At 43.1% G+C, this 22244-nt stretch overlaps 1 protein-coding gene across 3 annotated transcripts in view; it reads right to left on the reverse strand.

The window, feature by feature from the left end:
- IL13RA2 (interleukin 13 receptor subunit alpha 2) overlaps positions 1-22244 on the reverse strand; it is a 45126-nt gene that overhangs the window by 10197 nt on the left and 12685 nt on the right. For all 3 annotated transcript variants that reach the window (XM_043973663.1, XM_043973662.1, XM_043973664.1), the window contains exons 3-7: positions 20231-20382; positions 18326-18479; positions 16748-16868; positions 5143-5327; positions 761-906 (exon numbers count right to left, since the gene is read on the reverse strand). In XM_043973663.1, coding sequence (XP_043829598.1) covers positions 761-906; positions 5143-5327; positions 16748-16868; positions 18326-18479; positions 20231-20382 — 758 coding nt within the window. The remainder of the gene's footprint in view (positions 1-760; positions 907-5142; positions 5328-16747; positions 16869-18325; positions 18480-20230; positions 20383-22244) is intronic.

The raw sequence follows: 22244 nt of genomic DNA on the forward strand, positions 1-22244 counted from the left end.
TTATGTCCCTGTGGCTGGTCTCTACTCTCGAGACTCCATCCCCTTTCCTAGACCTTCTCCCTCTTCCCCTCCCCCTCCAGCCCTTGGAAAGGTCCCTGTTTGGCCAGTATTAGAGAACATCGATTAAGCACCTACTATGTGCCAGTCACTCTATGTACTGAGATACAAAGAAAGGTAAAAGACAGTCCCTGCACTTGAGGAATTCACAAGCTAATGGGAAAGACAGCACATATACACCTATGTACAAACAAGCTATAGACAGATAATAAATGGAAGGAAGCAATGGGTTCTTATTTGGGGGGGGGGCGGGACAATGAGGGTTAAGTGACTTGCCCAGGGTCACACAGAAAGTAAGCATCAAGTGTCTGAGGTCACATTTGAACTCAGGTCCTCCTGAATCCAGGGCCAGTGCTTTATCCACTGCAGCATCACCCAGCTGCCCTCCTGGCTCTTATTTCTGCTAAATAAGAACAGTTTATACTAAAGTAAAATATATATTATGAGAAGTAGCAAGGCCATGGTGGATGGAGATCCCACCTCAGAGCCAAGACCTAGTTTGTAGGCCCACCTCTGCCCCAGGTGGGCTGGGGAACCCTGAGCATCTCAACTGATGTCCCCATGGCCCAGCAACTCTCCCTGCCTACAAGCTGTAGTTTCCAGTCAGCATTAGCAGATGGGGGGGTCTTCAAGGATGGTCCCTTACACCAATGAAAACACACGTCTGGGTCCAACACAAACAAACCAAAAAATGTGTTTATACCTCCCAGGAAGCATCATCTTCTTGGAACTGAACTTCATATGTCAGGCAGTGAGAAGGGATGGGGCCCTCAGGAGGTTTCCACTGCAACTGAAATTCTTCAGGTTTCCTCTGGGTCAGATTTAGCTGTTCGGGGGGAGACGGCTTCACTGAAAAGCAAAGGAGAAGATATGAGCCCCCAGAGCCCTTCTAGTCAAAAGCAGCCTTGCTGGTGTTGGGGGGAAGGGGAAGGGGTCTCTGTCTGTCAGGTGGCCCACCATGCTGCCCCCAGAGATCCTGAATGAGCTGGAAGGCTGAATGGGAAGAAGGCCTGACACACTGGCCACTGGGAACTTCCCCATGTAGATGGACTAGCCACGTTCCAAGATAGGCTCTTGGATCATCACAGAAAACAGGCCAAAGCATGACTATTTGCGATTCTGGGATTATCCAACTGATGCATTGCTGGCCCCTCTGGGATTTGACAGGCCTGTTTATATGGGTTAAAGTGTAGCAAGGTAATCCAGTTCTTTACAGTGAGGAAATTTCTAGGCTTCCTACTTCATTCTCACAAAGGACAATAGAGAAAGGACTTCTCCCAAAGCACAGATTGATCACGGTCATTCGGCTGAGGAGAAGACTAGATAAGGGCTACCCTGATGAGCCTTTGGGTGGGGGGGGGGTAGGGACTAAAGAGGGGGAAAGGTCAAATACACAGGCAGGCTGATTCTTGTCTTTGTATGCCAACAATGCCATTGTCCAGACTCCACAAACATTTGGGCACATGCTGAGGGGAGAATCAGACAAAGGAGCCTGCTGAATGGAAACTTTGGGTGGTGAGCATTTCATCAAAGGTGGTTCCATGTGGGAAAGATTGGTATGAAAACCAGCCATACAGGGCTCAGCACTATCCAGATTTGTTCTCAGCTGAGACTGAAACTCAGGGGGGCTCCCTATCGATTGACTCTTTTCAGACTAGAGAACTTTAGTAAAGGCAATGTCCAACAATATCTCTGGAGGATGCAACAATGAAACAGAGAGAATCAATACACTACAGGTGAAGAATGGCATATGTTTTTGCACATGGCCAATGAAAGATTTTGTTTTGCTGGACCATATATATGTTAGAAGGGCTTAGCTGTTTTTTTTCAATTGGAGAGATGAGAGGGAGAAAAAAGATTTTTGTCAAGTGAAAAAAATTAACTTAAATTTCCAAAAACTTCAGGGCAGTATTGAACATGTTCCCCTGAATTCAACTGAGTTGAATTTTATTTATTGAAGTGATGCATCTCAGGGAGAGGACCTGGGATCGTTTGCCATTTCCTTCTCCAGCTCATTTTACAGATGAGGAAACTGAGGCAACTAAAGTTAGATGACATGCCTAGGGTCACACAGCTGTTAAGGGTCTGAGGCTGGGGGGTAGAGCCAAGAGAGAATCCAGGAAGTTGCCTGAGCTTTCCTGCATTTACCTCAAAAACAACATTAAATCAAGCCTCTAAATGGATTATGAAACAACAGAACCTACAAAAAGACAGAGAGACACAATCTTCCAACTTGAGATAATTTAGAAGACTTCAGGAAAGGTCGGTCTCACTCAGGCAAAAGGGGAGCTCAGTACAGCTCAGCACAGTGCAGCACAGCACGGAGGGGTTCTGAGCAAGTCAACAGGAGGCTCTTGGTCACAGTGGAGCAACTGAGGCCCCTGGATCCTGGCTCACAAAGCTGGTGGTGCAGCGGGTCAGTTGTGTGATCCACCAGCACCAGCTGAGAGGGCAGGCTGCCAGCTGGAGGGCCACCCATGGGACAGGCACAACTGGGCCAGGCCATCCCCACATCAGGAGCTAGCAAGCACAGGGAGCAAGCCTAGGGCAGTGAGGAATCCACAAGCCACAGAGGCATCAGAGTATAAAGCCAGTGACGCATCCCCAGCACAAGAAACTTGAAACAGTGATCCTTGTACCCCAGGAGCAGGCCTCAACTTTAAAAAAAAATAAGCCACAATATGAGTAAGAAATAGAAAAGGGCTCTTAACATGGAGAGCTTCTGTGTCGACAGGGAAGAGCAAACCAAAAACTCAGATGAGGGCAATACTCTCAATTTGCCAACATGTGAAGCCTCAAGAGGGAAGATGAATTCATCTCAAGACCAAAAAGCCTTCTTGGAAGAGCTCAAAAAAGATTTTAAAAATCAACTGAGAGAGGTAGAACAAAAAATGGGGAGAGAAATGAAAGCTACACAAGAAAGTTATGAAAAAAGAATCAACAGCTTAGAAAAGGAAGCACAAAGAATCAACAGCTTGGAAAAGGAAGCACAAAGATTGACTGAGGAAAACAATTCCTTAAAAAACTCATTTGTCCAAATGGAAAAGGAGGTACAAAAACTTACTGAAGAAAACAATGCCTTAAAAATTCGTATTGGAGGGGCAGCTAGGTGGTGCAATGGATAGAGCACCGGCCCTGGAGTCAGGAGTACCTGAGTTCAAATCCGGCCTCAGACACTTAACACTTACTAGCTGTGTGACCCTGGGCAAGTCACTTAGCCCCAATTGCCTCACTAAAAAAAAAAAAAAAAAAAAAATTCGTATTGGAGGGCAGCTAGGTGGCGCAGTGGATAGAGCACCAGCCCTGGAGTCAGGAGTACCTGAGTTCAAATCCGGCCTCAGACACTTAACACTTACTAGCTGTGTGACCCTGGGCAAGTCACTTAACCCCAATTGCCTCACTAAAAAAAAATTTCATATTGGACAGATGGAAGCTAATGACTCCATGAGACACCAGAAATCAGTCAAACAGAATCAAAAGAATGAAAGAGCATAAGAAAATGTGAAATACCTCATTGGAAAGACAACTGACCTGGAAAATAGATCCAGGAGAGATAATTTGAGAATTACTGGACTAACTGAAAGCCATGATCAGAAAAAGAGTCTAGACACCCTATTCCAGGAAATTATCAAGGAGCACTGCCCTAAAATTGTAGAATCAGAGGATAAAATTGTCATTGAAAGAATCCACCAATCACCTCCTGAAAGAGACCCCAAAAGGAAAACCAAGGAATATTGTAGCCAAATTCCAGAATTATCAGGTGAAGGAGAAAATACTTCAAGCAGCCAGAAAGAAACAATTTAAATATCATGGAGCCACAGTCAGGATTGCAGAGGACCTGGCAGCTTCAACATTAAAGGATCATAAGGCTTGGAATATAATATTACAGAAGGAAAAGAATCTTGTATTGCAACCAAGAATCAACTACACAGCAAAACTGAGCGTTCTCTTTCAGGGAAAAAGATGGACTATCAATGAAATAGGGGACTTTCAAGGTTTCCTGATGAAAAGACCAGAACTGAATCAAAAATTTTATCTTAACATACAAGACTCAAGAGAAGTATAAAAAGGGTCTGATGTTGGATTTGAACTCAGGAGGATGAGTCTTCCTGACTCCAGGTCTGGCACTATATCCACTGTGCAATATAGCTGCCCTACATCAACAAATATGGGTAACTAACTTGTAACAGGTCGCACACAGAAAGTAGTTTCATGTCTCTAGTACATAAGCTATTAACCACTGTTCTTTTCCATATTGATAGTCCCTAATGAAACATCATTCTTCAGAAAATAACAAAAGAAATCATTTCCCACAGATCCACAGTAATAAAAACCTCAAAACCTGACACAAAATTAAAACTTGGTTTTAACTCTAGGCAGCAGGAGCTTAAAGGCACTCATATGGAAAATGAAGCTAGGCCAGGTCACAAATACACATTGTACACTGTAATGCAAGGGCCCCCAAGGTTGACTTTTGAGATGGGAGGTGGTGTGGGCAAAGACAAGTTGGTGAATACGTTCAACATGACTTTCCTCAAGGTTCTTCTTTAGATGACTAGCAGAGGTTGCGGCTGTGATGAGGAAGAGTTAAAAGGGATGTGTGACCCTCCTCTTGGGAGAGAGGCAGTAAGTGATAGTTGTGGAATGTGGCATAGATTGTAAGATGAGGTTGCTATATCACTTTGATTTGCTTAACCATTTTTCTTTGTTACAAGGCAGAATTTAACAGGTAGGTAGAAAATGGGAAGTAACCATGGTAGAAAAATCAATAAAACATTTTTAAAAGGAATTGAGATTCTCTCTCTAGGGCCTAAAGCTCCTAATCTACTATGGATTCAGATTAATTACTAAGAATAATCCATGAGATCAAAATGGATCAAAAATTGCTTTGCTTGCCAGTGGGGCCACCTGCCACCAAGCATCCCTATACCTTAGGTCCTTGTGCATGGGGTATTTCTTTTATTCCTCATTTTCAAAACCCTTCTCTACAGAGCAAGAAAACATCATGATATCATCAGGAACAACTGGGAACAGAAATGTTCCCACTCAAACAGATGAAAGATTTAATCATTTCATTGTCTTTACCTATATTTTGAAGATGAAAAGAAAAGTAGGTGGCCCTCAAGGGAAGGGCTAATGAAGATCCATTGACACAGATGTTGAAATCTCGATACTCTGCAAACTCCATGCTTGGAAACCGGCATCCAACATGTCTTCCATTAGATTCTATGTAGTCAGCACACTGGAGAGCATGGTCTAGGCCTTCATACCTATAAAGATAAACGTTAAGGAAGGCAAGACTTTGATCTCCTCTTTTTGTTTTTGTTTATTCTGAACCTAAGAAATAAAACAAGCATTTCCACTATAAAGTGGAATAGAATTAAAAAGAGGCTTGCAGATCTATTATATACTGTTATATACAACTTGCTATTCCTTTTAAATATACAAGTTATCATGTAACTTTCTTTTGTTTTCCCTTCCTGCCCCACCTCCAGAGATGGCTACCATTAGAGATAAATATGTGTGTATGTGTGTGTGTGTGTATGTAGATAGATAGATAGATAGATAGATAGATAGATAGATAGATAGATAGATAGATAGATAGATAGATAGATAGATAGACAGATAGATATAGATAGATGTCAGCTCTTTCCCTGGATGCAGAGAACATCTTACTTCATGGGCCCTTTATAGTTAATATGAATATTTATAATACTCAGAATAACTTGGGTTTTTTAAGCAGTTACTCTTTTGGGGGGAGGGAGGTCAGGACAATGAGAGTTAAGTGATTTGCCCAGGATCACACAGCTAGTAAGTGTCAAGTGTCTGAGGCCGGATTTGAACTCAGGTCCTCCTGAATCCAGGGCCGGTGCTTTATCCACTGTGCCACCTAGCTGCCCCTCACATTTACTCTCTTTTTTTTTTTTTTTTGGCTGGGCAATGAGGGTTAAGTGACTTGCCCAGGGTCACACAGCTAGTAAGTGTCAAGTGTCTGAGGCCGGATTTGAACTCAGGTACTCCTGAATCCAGGGCCGGTATTTTATCCACTGCACCACCTAGCTGCCCCTGCACCACCTAGCTGCCCCACATTTACTCTTCAAACAATATTGCTGTTACTGTATACAATGTTTCCTTGGTTCTACTCATTTCACTCTTCATTATTTTGTAAAAGTCTTTCCATATTTTTCTAAAATCATCAAGCTCATCATTTCTTATTCCACAGTGGTATTCCATCACAAACATACACCACAACTTGTTTAGCCATTCCCCAACTGACAGGCATCCGTTCATTTTCCTCTTTTACCTAAGAAACAAGTGAATCATTTTATTTTATAGGCTCAGTGTAAATATTATTCTCATGTAAACTCTATGTAATAGAGATCCCTAGTTTCCTGTACAACTTTCAACATCCATTCAACCGTGTATATGGAAATGCTTATTTGATTTGCTGTTTGTTAGGCTCAGATTTTTTTCTTTTCTTTTTTTTGCAGGGCAATGAGGGTTAAGTGACTTGCCCAGGGTCACACAGCTCGTAAGTGTCAAGTGTCAGAGTCCGGATTTAAATTCAGGTCTTCCTGAATCCAGGGCCAGTGCTTTATCCACTGCACCACCTAGTTGCCCCCAGGTTCAGATTTTTCTAAAGAAAGGTGGCTTCCTTGACATCTGCCACAGGCCACGTGCTCAGTTGCCAGACCTCTTAAATGTCACAGACAGGGCCTTATAGAACTTTGGTGACAAATCCAGCTTTTTCCTTCCCTTCTGCACTCTCGTTGTGAGCACACACACAAAGCTGCTTGGAAGTGACTTGAACTTTGACCTGGCTCCAAAACCTGCATCATCTTCACCTTTGCTAAGCATGACTCTGATGCATTTAGCTGAGTCAGTGATAAACATGTTCTATGGCACAGAGCCAAGGGACAGGTGCCTGGTACATACACCAAGAGGCTTTCCGCCAAGCTTTGGGTTGAGTCATTTGGCTAGTTCTACACGTCCTCAACTGGACTCTTGTTTACCCAACATCCCTGCTACCACCTAGGTATGATATCTACAGAATTCTTCTGATCTACCAGTCTAGTATCCCCGTCATAAAAGGAAATAAGGTTAGTCTAGTATGACTTGTTCCAGCTGAAGCCATCGTACCTTTCCATGATCACTGGTGGCTTTTCTATAAATTCAATAGCCATCCCTTTAATAATATGTCCCACAACTTCTCCAGCAACTGAAGTCAGGCTCATGGGCCTACTGCTTGTATAATCTATTCTCTTCCCTTTTCCACAAAGCAGGAACCATGCCCTTTTCTGGACCTTGGCTACTTCTCCCATTAGCCCTGGGGTTAGGGAGAGGCACTAGACCAGTGATTTCATTGGTACAGGGAACTCTTTGGATCAGGAAACTCCACCTACTAATGCAGGTTCATAACTCCTCTACAACTTCCAGTTTTAGAAAGATGCCTGGGATACACAAGTCACTGACAGTGGAATCATGTCTACCAAGGAATTACAGTACTTGAGGATGTAGTTCATCTGGACCTGCCAACTTGAACTTATGCAGAACAGCTAGGTTCCACTCTTTTACTACCTTCCTACTTAACTTGGCCATCGATTCCCCATTAGCTGGGTTTGTTCTGTCCTTTACATTCCAAAGACCATTATCCTTTTTTTTTCCTTTTTTTTGAGGGGCAATGGGGGGTTAAGTGACTTGCCCAGGGTCACACAGCTAGTAAGTGTCAAGTGTCTGAGGCCGGATTTGAACTCAGGTCCCCCTGAATCTAGGATCAGTGCTTTATCCACTACACCACCTAGCTGCCCCAGACCATTCTCCTTTTGAGAGAAAACAAAAGTAAAACAAGAAGAGTTCAATTTTTAATTGAAAATCCAATTTAAAACATAAACCAAGAGTTCAGCAGCTCCACCTTTTCTTCTGTTGGTCAGATTGTTGGCAGCTCATCGACCAGAGCCCTCTATCCCTTATTGGATTTTCCTATCTTCCCCCCAAAGCTCAAATAAACAAACACACAGGTAAACCCCAAATCCTTTTGGTGGTGCTTAACTTTCCCCTCTACATCCAGCTGATTCTGAACCCTGTCACACCACTGTATGTATACAGCTACCAGAACATCTGCTCCGTGTCCATCTTCTGTCTATTAAAAACTGATGTCATGGGGTGGCTAGGTGGCACAGTCGATAGAGCACCGACCTTGGAGTCAGGAGTACCTGAGTTCAAATCCGACCTCAGATACTTAACACTTACTAGCTCTGTGACCCTGGGCAAGTCACTTAACCCCAATTGCCTCACTTAAAAAAAAAAAATTGATGTCAGTTAAGAATTCCCTGTGTTGGGCAGCTAGATGGCGCAGTGGCTAAAGAACCTGCCCTGTATTCAGGAGGACCTGAGTTCAAATCTGACCTCAGACACTTGACACTTAGTAGCTGTGTGACCCTGGGCAAGTCACTTAACCCTCATTGCTCTGCCCCCCGCCCCCTCAAAAAAAGAATTCCCTGTGTATCTACCTCCATTTCTTTATGTGATTCCTTTTCCTCCTCTTCTCAACTATTTCTCCTGGTATCATTAAGTCTCAAACTAAAAAGCTACTGATAAGCATAAATGCTTTACGCAGACACTCAGAAATTCAGTGTGATTGTCAATTCATCTGGGACATTCTAAGTTTGGGGCCTGGAAAGGATCATAGGTCATTTACCTCATTCCCCTGCAAAGTGAACTCAGACTACCTTCCCTCCATGGATGTCTACCCCAAGTTGAAAGATGATCTTCCCAGCCGGCCCTTGTGACAAGCAGGCATTCTGAAGTTCTGCCTTATCTCAATCCTCAATCTACTGGGTGACCCTTTTGGTCTCTCTTTATTCTATCCCCCCAGTGATAAAGAATAAGAACAGCTCACACTGACAAAGGCATTTTCCTCACACCAACCCGGGTCCTGAAGGCATTAGCATACCCATTCTGAAGGGCCCGAGAGGCCAAAGAACCCACCCAACCATGCACAGCTGGTAAGTGATAGCCTGTAGAGGTGAACCCAGACCTCCTGATTCCAAATCCAGTATTCTTTCCACTTCTCTAGTCATTCTCTTTTTACTAACAGCCCAAGATAAACTCTGAGACTTCCAGGCTGCCCCTCTTTCCTAAGTCACATTACCTAGACTCCCCTTGCTGATGGACTAAGTGTCACTGAAAGAAAGGAACAACGGTCCACTAAGTGAAACCTTCCTGATTCTATGATCAATTCATGCCCATGACATGTCAGAAAGTGTTCCCTAATGCTTTTAACATGCAATTAATACATCACAGGTTACCATGACATTTGGCATTTTTTTTTGGTGAGGCAATTGGGGTTAAGTGACTTGCCCAGGGTCACACAGCTAGTAAGTGTTAAGTGTCTGAGGCCAGATTTGAACTCAGGTCCTCCTGAATCCAGGGCCAGTGCTCTATCCACTATGCCACCTAGCTGCCCCCATTTGGCATTTTTTAAATCCCAAAATGCAGTAAATCAAATGATGTCATATAAATGTTATGAATTAATTACATAATGGCTCCCATTTGAAGATTGACAGAATTTCCATCAATAATACCCAGCTACTTCTTGAAATAAAGGGAAATTTTTGTGGGCATAGATGACTTTCCAACATAGAGAGAAAACCTGAATAAATGCTGCTGAGTATCATATAAAATGATACCCACACTCTGATTAATTGCAGCCTTGTTAAAGTCCAAACTTCTTACCCTGACATTCAACAAAGCCCTGCCAAATCTGACTCCAACCTCCCCTTCTAGGCAGATCTCCCCCTGCTCCCCTTTAGCCAAATTCAACTACTTGTTTTTCCCATTCAACATTTCCTCCTTTTCCATTAGTGTGCCACTGTTCTTTTTGTTCCTTATACCAGCAATCCCCTCCCCTCTTTTACCACCATTTTAAAATTTATAGAGTCTTTAGTGTGTACCTCAAAAGCTACCTTCTCACACAAACAAAACCAATGCAACCAAGATTAGAAGGAACACAGAAAGCTGAGAAACAATTTTTACAAGCAGTGTTTCTGAGAAAGGTATCATTTCTCAACTATATAGAGAACTGAATCAAATGTATAAGAATACAAGTCATTCTCCAATTAAGAAATAGTCAAAGGAAATGAACAGGCAGTTTTCAAATGAAGAAATTAAAGCTATGTAGGGCCATATGAAAAAAATGTTCTTGATCACCACTGATTAAAGAAATGAAAATGAAAACTACTCTGAGATACTACCTTATATCTATCCAATTGGCTATTATGACAAAAACATAAAATTATAAATGCTGGAGAAGATGGGGGAAATTGAAACACTAATGCCTTGTTGGTGGAGTTGTTAACTGATCCAACCATTCTGGAAAACAATTTGGAACCATGCCCAAAAGGCATGTGCATACCCTTTGAACCCAGGAATACCACTACTAGGTCTATATACCAAAGACATCATAAAAAAGGGAAAAGGACCCACATATACAAAAATATTTATAGCTGTTCTTTTTGTGGTGGCAAGAAATTGGAAATTGAGGGGATGCCCATCAATTGGAGAATGGCTGAACAAGTTGTGGTATATGAATGTAATGGAATACTATTGTGCTGTAAGAAATGATGAGCAGGAGGATTTCACAGAAACCTGGAAGGAGGACTTACATGAATTGATGTTGAGTGAAGTGAGCAGAACCAGGATAACATTGTACACAGTATCAACAACACTGTGTGATGATCAGCTGTGATAGACTTAACTCTTCTCAGCAATACAGTGATCCAAGACAATGTCAAAAGACTCATAATGGAAAATGTTCTCCCCATCCAGAGAAAGAACTGATGGAGTCTGAATGCAGATTGAAGTATACTATTTTCACTTTTGTTTTTATTTTTTTGTTGTTGTTTCTTCTTGCTTGTATTTTTTCCTTTTGTTCTTATTTTTCTCTCATAACATGACTAATGTGGAAATATGTTTAATATGATTTTGCTGTATAACCCAGATCAGATTGCTTGCTTTCTTGGGGAGGGGGCAAGGGAGGAGGGAGGAAGAAAAATGTGGAACTCAAAATTTTACAAAAATAAATGTTGAAAACTTTAAGAAAAGCTACCTTCTCCCTGAAGTTTCCCCAATTCCTTTCCTCTCCTCTGCTCCACCAACTTAGAAGTGGGAGAGGCTTAGAGGGCATTCACTAGTATTTGGCAAATGAATGACCCCAATCTCAATCCCATAGTCTAGCATTAAGAAGCCTCGGATAGGGGGCAGCTAGATGGTGCAGTGGTTAAAGCACTGGCCCTGGATTGAGGAGTACCTGAGTTCAAATCCGGCCTCAGACACTTGACACTTCCTAGCTGTGTGACCCTGGGCAAGTCACTTAACCCCCATTGCCTGCAAAAAAATAAACAAAAAACAAACAAAAAAAGAAGCCTGGGATAGACGTCAGGAGGCTTGATTCTATGCTCAGATCTACCTTTAAGTGAACTAGATGATGTTATAGGTAGGTCTCTTAACTTTTGTAGACCTCAGTGTCCTCAATTCTCAAATGAGGATGATCACTGGACTCCTACCTATGCAACAGAGTTATTATGAGGGGGAGATTCTCAAAATAATGGATGCACAAGTAGAACACTTGCCTATATTAGCATGACATGGTTGGAGCCAGTTTATCTGTACTTCCAGTTGTTAAATTCAAAACACTTTTGCCTTTTGGCAAATTCAGATAAAGCAGGGCAATGGAAAGAGTGCTAGATTTGGAATGATAGGCCCCATGCCTGACCTCTGTGACCTTGGGCAAGTACCTTAAGCTCTCTAGGTCTCATTTACCTGATCTGTAAAATGAAGGAGATCCTAACTTCTGAAACTGTGGGTCACAACCCCCTATGGTGTCACATAACTGGATATAGGGGTCACAAAAATTTGGCAACATTAAAAGGTTATATATACCTATATACCTGGGGTTGTGTAAAAATTTCTCAGGTGAAAAGTGGTTGTGAGTGGGAAAAGTTCAAGAAGCCCTGGACTAGATGACCTTTGAACTCCTTTCCAACTCCAAATCTAGGATCCTCTGATTTCACCTGGAGCCTGAGGTCTAAAGGAAATACTGAGATTCATGACTGTACATTTACAGGTAAATGCCTTCTCTGATGCCTCATCATAGCATGGAGGGGACCTAGGCTACTTGAAGGCTTTGCTAGTGAAGGACAAGCTCTGAAAAGTCATACACCAAGTGAGAAGGCTTTGAGTATGGGCCTGGGATGAGTATATCACATGATGATGCATCCTGTTTGCCATTGGGAAGACCAGCCTAGCTAATTGGAGGGAAGCTCATGACAAGGCTGACCACAGAAAGCCATCCATGAAGTGGTCAAGAGACTGGGAGCTGTGCTGGTAGAGAAGGGACCCATGCTGGTAGTCAGACACCAATAGGGTATGTTTGGCTGAAAAAAGGCAAGACTTAGGGACAACCTAAGAGCTGGGTTAGAGTATTTAAAGGGTCATCATGTCAGAAAGAGGGGTTAGAGCCATTGTGTTTGGCCCCATAGGGCACAAGAGAGAGTAAAGGGTGGAAAAGCTTCTGCCCTTGTAGAAGTAGGGGCTGGAGTGGAGGGCCTCTGGGCCTACACCCAGTTCCATAATTCTGTGACCTCCTGGGAGTTCCCACATGTTTAAGGCTTTCAATGCAGGTTCTCATTGGGACTTCGGTACTTCCACCTTCAGCCCCAAGAATGAATGGTGTGGGGGGCAGCTAGGTGGTGAAGTGGATAAAGCACGGGCCCTGGATTCAGGAGGACCTGAGTTCAAATCCAGCCTCAGACACTTGACACTTACTAGCTGTGTGACCCTGAGCAAGTCACTTAACCCCCACTGCCCCGCCAAAAAAAAAAAAAAAAGAATGAATGATGTGACTACATAAAAAGGCAGCCTAGACCTCATCACGGAAGCCTCCACAATTGAAATCTCCAGTCATGATGACTAAGGGAATGATGTTTCTCTGACCAAACCTGATGTTTTAGTCAAATGCAAATACCATCTGCCTCATAAGAGCTTTTCCCATGGCCACAGGGCAATTATTTTCTGAAGTATGAAATCACATTAACTGCCTCGTAAAGAGGCTTTGCTGGAACAAAACATCAGAGGTTGCAACAGGCATGAAGGGACCAGTCTGCAGGGAGCTATTAAAGGAGGAAGATCCACTCACTGAGTGTGAAGGGCTCATGGTACTTATGGTCCTGGAAAAGAAATTGCCCCAGATACCCAGAAAAACCAGTTCTTTTCTGATAATAAAACAAAGGAGAGGGGGCTTTCAGCACTCAAGGCTCCAGAAAACAAAAACCTGAATCTTGGAGGGTTTTCCCCTGCCTGACCACACCCTAATCCCCCTTCCCCCACGGAACAGCTCACAATGTGAAATTTGGCCTTCACTGAAAAACAGTGGAAAATCCCTTTCAAACTAGGTCAAGTCACCAGCTGACAAGAAACATACTGAAGCAGTTATTTGGAGTGATCAATTCCTTTAATGTGTAATTATCAAAATGGTCACCTAACGGGCCTATTTTTGGACTAGGCTCAGCTTTGCCACTGGCTTTACTGTGTGACCTTGGGCAGTCTCTCCATGCCCCAGTTGCTCTCTGGAATGATGGGCACGATAATGCCTATTGAAATCCTCCCCTTTCTTTAAAGCCCAATTCAAATGCTCCCTGATTAAGGAAGCCTTCCCTCTCTCCCCATTAAGTAATAGCCTGGCTGGCCTGCATCAAATGAAATAATGTCTAAGTGCTGAGCACAGTGCCTTACCCAGTACCCTTCTCTTGTCCCTCCTCGGACCATCATGCCCCTCTGATACTTTTATCACATATTATTTTATACTGTGGTCATCTATATCCCCCACTAAAGTAATCCTCTAAAGTCTCACAAATGAAGTAAAACAGAAGCTATGGTAAGACCTGTCAAGCTGGAACACCACCTTGGTGATGGCCTGGTACGATGGATTTGGCGTTAGAGGCCCTGACTGTATTACTTGCTATGTGTGATTTGGCCCAAATCCCTTAAGCTGCCTGGGCCCTCAGTTTTCTCATCTCAAAAATGAGGGGGCTGTCCTTGACCTCTAAGGCCCCTTATAGCTCAGATATTCTCAGTCATGTGCCCACTGTCCAAGGACTAATTAGAATGAGGCTCCTCATTGTGGGGATGAATGGCTTTGGCCTCGGTGACTCAGAAAACCACTGACTGAGGCAAGAGGAAGTGGGATCTGTAGAAGGAATGTGGGAAGGCAGCCCTACTCTAATAATCCAAGAGGATGGGAAGTCACTGGTGTAGAACTTCCATTCTCCCTACCTGCCTGACCATACCAGAGAGCAGGAATTGTGTCTCAGTTAAACTTTATGTGTAACTCTAAGCTCAACACAGTGCCCTGCTAACAGAGGTGTGTACGTGTCTGTTTCGTTGAAGTGAATTATCTGCCGTTACCTATCTCACTGGGGCAAGAAGAAAATCCGAGCATGTTAGAGCTAGAAAAAGATCTAGTCCGACGTCTCCTTTTACAGATAAAGAAGCAAAGCTCAGAGAGAGGAAGTGACCTATGAAGGTAATAATAAAAATAAAATAAGAATAGCATTTTTATAGCTCTTTCAGGTTTACAAAGCACTTCACAGATATTATCTCATTTGATTCTCATAATCCTGTGTCGCAGGTGCTATTATCAAAATATTCATTTTATATATGAGGAAACTGAGGCCCAGAGAGACATCGTGACTTGTTCAAGGTCATACAGCTAGTAATTGTAGAAGTCAGGATTCAAAGGCCGGGAGAGAAAGTAACCAGGCTCCTGGGAGTCAATGAAGTCACTGAGTGAAAGTGTGCAAAGAGGAGAGAGAAGAAGAGCCTAGGCCAGAGCCTTGGAAAACACCCACAGTAACTTGGCCTGGAATGGATGATGATCCTGTGAAAGACGCTGAGGGGTGGGCCAGGAAAGTAGGAGGAGAACCAGGAAAATCCCAAGATTACTCAGCAGTGTCAAATGCTACAGAGAGGTCAAGGAGAAGGAATGAGAAAAGACCATTAGACTTGGCCTAAAAATAAGATCACTGGTAACCTTGGAGAGCCCAGTCACAATTAAGTGATGAGATCAGAAGCCAGATTTCAAGGGATTGAAACTGAGTGGGAGAGCAGGAAACAAAAGCAAGAGTCTAGATAGTGTTTTCTAGTTTGGTTGTAGAAGGAAGGAAGGAAGGAAGGAAGGAAGGAAGGAAGGAAGGAAGGAAGGAAGGAAGGAAGGAAGGAAGGAAGGAAGGAAGGAAGGAAAGAAGGAAGGAAAGAAAGGGTGGACCATAGTCAGAGCAAAGAATAGGGTTAAGGACAAATAGCCAAAGCCTGGATTTCTTTGTAGGCATCAAGGAATGAGCCAATCAGTAGGAGTAATTGAAGATGGAGGCAGGGGATTATCATGGGGTCAATCTGTCAACAGAGCCAGGAAGGGATAGGATCAATGGGACAAGTACGGGGCATGAGCTTTGAAGAGAAGGGCCACCTCTTCATACAAGGCCGGAGTAAAGGATAGAAAGGGGAATGATGTCATGGGACTATGAGATGCAGAAGAGGGGAAGGAGGGACTTCTAAGCAGATGACCTCTTTTTTATTAGCCAAGGATGAAATGGGATCCTCTGCTGAGGGTTGGGAGAAGCCTCCTCTATACCACAGGAGAGGAAGAAGGTTTAGAAGGGACTCCCTCTTGCCTCTAGGATAAACCATAAACTCTGGTGTGTTAAGGTCTTTTCCAATCCACCTCAAGCCTGCTTTTTCTGACTCATTGCACATTATTTACCTTTGCACATGCTAAAGTCCGGCCAGACTGGTCTTCTTGCTGTTTCCAGCCATGACATTCCACCCGCTGTCTCCCACCTGCAGTCTAGATTGTGCCTCCTCCCCTCTGCCTCTCAGAATCTCTAACTACCTTCAATGCTCAGGTCAAGTGCCACTTACTACATTGGTCTTTCATGATCCCCTGCCTCGTTGCTTTGTATTTCTTTTGTCTATAGTTCCTATGTACTAATGTGTGTCCACATTGTTCCTCTCTTCCTCCTACGCACTCCTTCCGTTTAGTAGAATGGAAGCTTTTTGAGGGCAGCAACAGCACAATCCCTGGCACCCATTAGGTACTTCTTGAATGCTCATTGAGCTAATGAATGGATTTAAAGCCAGGATCCCCACAATGTGAAAACCTCTCCAATTATAAATCTATCTGTCTATATGATACGGAAGAAGTGACTTCTCCCTAGTAAGAATGATTACATCCTTCAGATCATCTAATACAAAGGTCTTCCCAGTGACCAGACCTATGTGTCAAGGTCTGGCTCCTACTCCTTCATATGTACCTATTTCCAACGATCAATCTAAACACAACAAAGCATTGGCTCGGGATGCAAGGAATCTGGGCTCAACTCCCAGCTCTGTCACTTCCTACCTGTGTGACCTTGGACCAGTCACTTCTCTGTTCTAGGTCTCAAATGTAAAACGAGGAGGATGGACCAGATGGCTCCTGTGGCCTAGAAACAATTCCAAACTATCGTTAACCAAGGGCTCCAACAAATAACAGAAGATGATCTCACCTGAACGTCCCTCATTCACAGTGTAGAAACCATTTTGGGTTGTTTTTTTTTTCCCTTAGAGGCATCTCACTTAACCAATCAATACTCACCAATAATACAAATTGTAATTTGCCCCTTCAGGAATTTTTTCTCCTGGTTCCCAAGTGCAGTGTAGAGATTTCCAGTTATAATAGATACACTGCATTTCCCGGATCTTGGTCTCTGGTTCTCCTGTGAAATGGAGAAACGATAAGCCCTTAGAATGTCAGAAAGGCTACGGCGCTCTGCAACTTCCGTCACTTTCTTTAGTCATCCTTCTGTCTCACATAACCATCAACATCATCGGACGATTTTCCAGTCTGGGCCTGTGACATACAAAAGCTCTGCGGAAGTGGATATTAGCCCTAATCTCTGCCCACACAAAGGCTACTAAGCTGGAGAGGAGTTTCAAATTTCACAAAAGTACAAGCTCCAGGGGACTATGATTGGTGGGTCTACATTTCCAGAAGAATTGAGAATTGTTTTTCTTTCCAGTGAACTCCAGTGCCCTTAAGCAATTGTTTCCTGAGTGCTGTGGTATCACATGAGTCACCTTCTTCTAGTTAGAGACTCATGTGTGCATTCTGCCTGTACCAGTAACTAGCTCTGGGACTCCAGGCAAGTCACTTACCTCTTTCTGAGCTTCAGTTTCCTTCCCTACAAAACGCTCACCTCAAAAGGCAACAAAAGTGGAGATGGGAAGACCCGGTTCAAGTTCTGCCTCTGATACCTACTGGCTGTGGAACCCCTCAGTGCCCAGGCAACTTTCTAAGGCAAGACATTTTCAGAGTTGCCTACCTGTATCAGTGGAAGGATTTACCACACCAGGAGTTCCCTTTGCCAATAAAATCGCTAGATTGCCTTCCCACCCTACCACATAAAGAACTCCTCACTGTTGAGTACCATAAGAAAAGCTGTGAGGCTCAAATATAAATGTATCTGAAGGGCTATGTCAGTGTTCAGCATTATCATCATTCATTGCACTTCCCAGAAACCACTAGTATTGGAATAGTAAAATGTCTAATGTTCTTTCACTCCTCCCCTTGACAAGACCTTTGGGGCCATGTTGTTTCAGGATGAGTTGTCTAAGCTGGAAATGCTGACTAGGCTTATGGATCTATCATCTCTTTAGAAGCTACCTATAGTCTTCCTTTAGAGGGGTAAATTGGAAGTCTGGGAAAAAAGGGCATCCAGGGAACATCCCAGGAATGAATGTTTGGAGACATGTCAACACCCCCCTCTGAAATAGCCAGGGTGGTCATTCTTATTAGAGTAACTGAATAATATGCAGGAGGTGAAGAGCAAAGAGCTAAAATCTAACCCTAAGTATAATGACCACCTCAGCTGGCTGGTGTGGTATATTCTGGTTGATTCAAACTTCTAGATAACTGAGGAAGGGGTAGATGACTTTGTTTCCTTGCAATGTTTTCTTGCCTTTGCATTACCAGGCAAGGTCCTGTGACTCCATCATTCTTTGCAGAGTGAGGATGTAGCAAGGCCTCAGAGTCCTCACCCTGAAATAGGGTGATGAGTGCACTGGAGAATATTTAGAAGCACTGGGCCAGCTGCAAGTCTGTCTGCCTTACATTTTTGTGTATCTCACTGAAATCCTTCGGTAGCAAGATTCTGAAGGAAAGCCATCTCCTAACCTTGCAAGGGAATCCAGAAAGAAGTCTGTGTCCATTTGCTGTGAACATCCGATCCATTGGTGCAGTGGCCTGTCAGGAGCGTTTGAATTTTTGCTTCAACTCCCTGGTTGAGGTCAAAGCCATCTTCAAAATTTAACTTCTTCGTAATGATGGTCTAATTTGATTTTTAGAAAAAAATGACAGTCAAGTTCTGAAGCAGCCTTGGAATAAAGAACTATATAACAAGGCCCTGGGAATCATTAGTATCCTGGACAGCTCCCACTTTTTAAGACACTCTTGATAGCTATCAGAAAAAATGTCCCAGATACATTTCTGGCATAGTCCATACTCCATATATCATGCTAGTCACTGAGATCATTCGAAAGGCTATCAACCTTCATTTTATCAGGGAAAAAATAAAATCCTACAGAGGGTAGTACCACTTAACAATTTCCATGTTCTCTTGGGGCAGCTAGGTGGCGCAGTGGATAGAGCACTGGCCCTGGAGTCAGGAGTACCTGAGTTCAAATCCGGCCTCAGACACTTAACACTTACTAGCTGTGTGACCCTGGGCAAGTCACTTAACCCCAACTGCCTCACTAAAAAAAACAAAAACAACAACAAAAAAACAATTTCCATGCTCTCTAGACAATATCTACTCAATGTAGATAAGCAGATATGTATATGATAATAGACATAAATATATAGATGATAAAAGGCATAAATATATAGATGATATATAGATATATAGAAAATAATAGATATAAACAGATAATATAGATAACAGAATAAATAGATATGTAGATGACACAGATATATAGATGATAATAGAATAAATAGATAGACAATATAGATGATAAAGAATAGACAATATAGTGATAATAGAATAAATAGATAATATAGATGATAATAGAATAAATAGATAGATAGATATAGATATGTAGATGACAGATATATAGAGGATATAGCTCTATAGATGATAATAGAATAAATATATCAATGATATAGATAGAGATGACATACAGATACAGACAGATACAAAGATGTACACTCCTATATGTATGCGCAATGACAATTTCAGGCATCACAGAAAGTAAAGACAGGCAGTGAGGGTAAAACCTGGGCAGAGTGGTCTACCCCTCCTAGGAAGTTAGTACTTAGCCTTGAATGACTGACCTATCATGAGGGTAAAGAGCAAGAGTATAATTCACCCTTCTCTTCCTCCCCTGCTCCCTGTATCTCCCACCTCCCTCCAAACCACACATTCTAAATTGTCTGGTAGGTATGACTAGGTTGTAGGCCCTATTTTCTTTTTTTTGCGGGGCACTGAGGGTTAAGTGACTTGCCCAGGGTCACACAGCTAGTAAGTGTCAAGTGTCTGAGGCCAGATTTGAACTCAGGTCCTCCTGAATCCAGGGCCAGTGCTTTATCCACTGCGCCACTTAGCTGCTCCCAGATCTTATTTTCTTACACTGAAGTTCCAACCAAGCTCAAAAAAAGCCTTCTCATCCATGATACCCTAAGCAATGTCAGTGGTCCAGGTGCCTGTAAACCATCACAAGGTTTGGTTGGTCCTCAAGAGAACCCTGGCATCTGGAGATACTGAACCTAAGGGAGCTTCTGTAGCCTGAAGACTATTTGCTGATAGATGGATCACAGGGGGACTTAGCACCACTGCAGCTTGGGGCTGGCTTTCTTTTACTCCAGTCAGTATTTAAGAGACAATAATGGCATAGTGGATAGAAGCCTGAGTCTGAGGCAGACAGCCTCCATCAAAGGCCTTTTCTGCCTTTCACTGAAGCCATGACTTTGGGGAAGTTACTTATAGAGTGAATAGTCCCAACTCCCCAGGAAAGTGGATAGTAGCACTCCATTTCCCATCACCTAAACAACTGGAACCAACAAGAAGAGACCCAGTTTTCTTACCTGCCAGTCTTCACTGTCAGTGTTCCGGTATCTCAATTCATATGCTACCGTACAGTGCTGTAACATGCTCAACGTTAGCGGGGGCTCCCACTGCAAATTTAGATGACCTAAAAATCCGGGATCCACAATCTTCAGATTATGAGGAGGATCCACTGAAAGACAAACAGGGTCAGCGGTGACAGCCCCAGCTGCCTTTGCAAAGGGTCTGAAACTCAGGTTCTTGCTAGCTATGAATAAAGATGTGTCTCTTATTTTCGGACAACAAAAAGGGCTAGGTTTTCACACTAAAAAGGAATCATTTGTTGACAACAGGCCTCTTAGACTGATAAGGGGAGGATTCCAGGAGGGTTCCAATTATCATCCAGACCTGATTTGCATCCAGCTATTCAGGAGAATAACTATTGCAATGAACACAACTTTGCCTGAGCAAGTGCCCATCATTCAACATATGGCACCTTCACATGCTCTTAGTCATGAACTCCATTAGAATCCTCTTCTTGAATGCTCTAAGACACAATTCCTTAAAAAAGTATCAACATTTCCCTGGGAATAAAAGCATATGAAAATATAAGAGCTACCACATTGCTTGTTAGCCACATAACCCTTCCAAAACTAGGAGTACGTCACTGGCAATGGCCAGTCAGCTAATAAGGAGTTAGATTGCATTGACTATGGGCATGTACTGTGTCCACTGGGGTGGTTGTGTTGGGGGTAGGGGAAGAAGGGAATAGAGGCATCAAAGCATAAATCCTAGTCCCTTCCTCCACAGAGTTGGCAATTCCCATCCAGTTGGAAAAGCATCACTAAAATACAGGAAATAATCAGTCTGAGATACAGTCCAGCATAGCATCAAGTTCTATTAATCAGTCAGCATCTTCTATGTGTTGGGCACTGAGGATATGGAGACAAATAACTTTGGTGGTGTCCAGGTTATAACAGCTTTGAGCTGATTCCAATCTCTGTGTGTGTCTCTCCCTCTATTTAATTGATGAATATTGAACACTGTGTCGTAGAAGAAGGGAAGTCAGATGACCGATGTTCTAGCCTCAGCTGTGACCCTTTTTAGCTCTATCACCTTGGACAAGTCATTTCTTCTCTTTGGGTATCAGTTTCCCAATGAGTCAAATGAAGGAACCAGACTAGGTGGTCTCTGTGGTTCTTTCCAGCCCTAGGAGTGACTTCAACTGGAGTTGAAGTAGACTCTGTATCCCGCATAGTAGACTACGTGGGATAGATTCAAGCCTTGAAGGTACAATACAAGAGGGGAATTTTGAGTTAGGAAATCTAGTTTTCCCCTTCACAAAGAAATGCAAATGACCTGTTCCTCTTCCAGCAAAAGCCACAAAAACCTTCCTTTCAAAATTGCCTCATAAAACTAATTCTCTTCCTTCCTAGAGGCTTCCTTGAAGTTCTTCTCACCATATTTGGTTGGGGTTTGGGGTTTTCACTGACAACCTCTTCATTTTCCTTCAGAATCTTCTTCCTGTCCATCTTGGTGGCTGCCAGGTTTTTCACAAGGGAGGTCATTTGGCTTTGCCTATTTGCTTATTTTAACTGAGAGAGCTCAGCCCTGGCTCCCTGCCAGGTATAATCTGGAGCCTTCAGGGCAAAGAGAGAGCAGATGTCATGGTGGCCTGAACTTGCTCTTATCATTGACCAGCAGATGGCACTTAGGCCACATTTACCCAAAATGACAGAAGCAGAAGTGGTTCTGAGAGAGTCTGTTGGCTCACCTCCATTAACCAGGATTCAGAAAAAAATGAGACACCAATTTGTGTTTCTGATTCCATGAGGCTCCAAACGACGTCTAAGTATAGCTGTCAGTACTGGGGAGTTAGAGGAAGCCTAGCTCCCATAACTTAGGTCCAAGGTCCTCCAAGTGCTCAGGCTCTGATCCATGGAATCCCCTGCACACTGATAGTGAGTGTGCAACCAGACCAGAGGCTCAGTGCCCTGCCATTATCCAACATCGAGCTGAATGTTTCATTCTGAAGCCGAAATTCTTTCCCCTTTC

The sequence above is a fragment of the Dromiciops gliroides genome, chromosome X (genome assembly GCF_019393635.1).
Source record: "Dromiciops gliroides isolate mDroGli1 chromosome X, mDroGli1.pri, whole genome shotgun sequence".
NCBI lineage: Eukaryota > Metazoa > Chordata > Mammalia > Microbiotheria > Microbiotheriidae > Dromiciops > Dromiciops gliroides.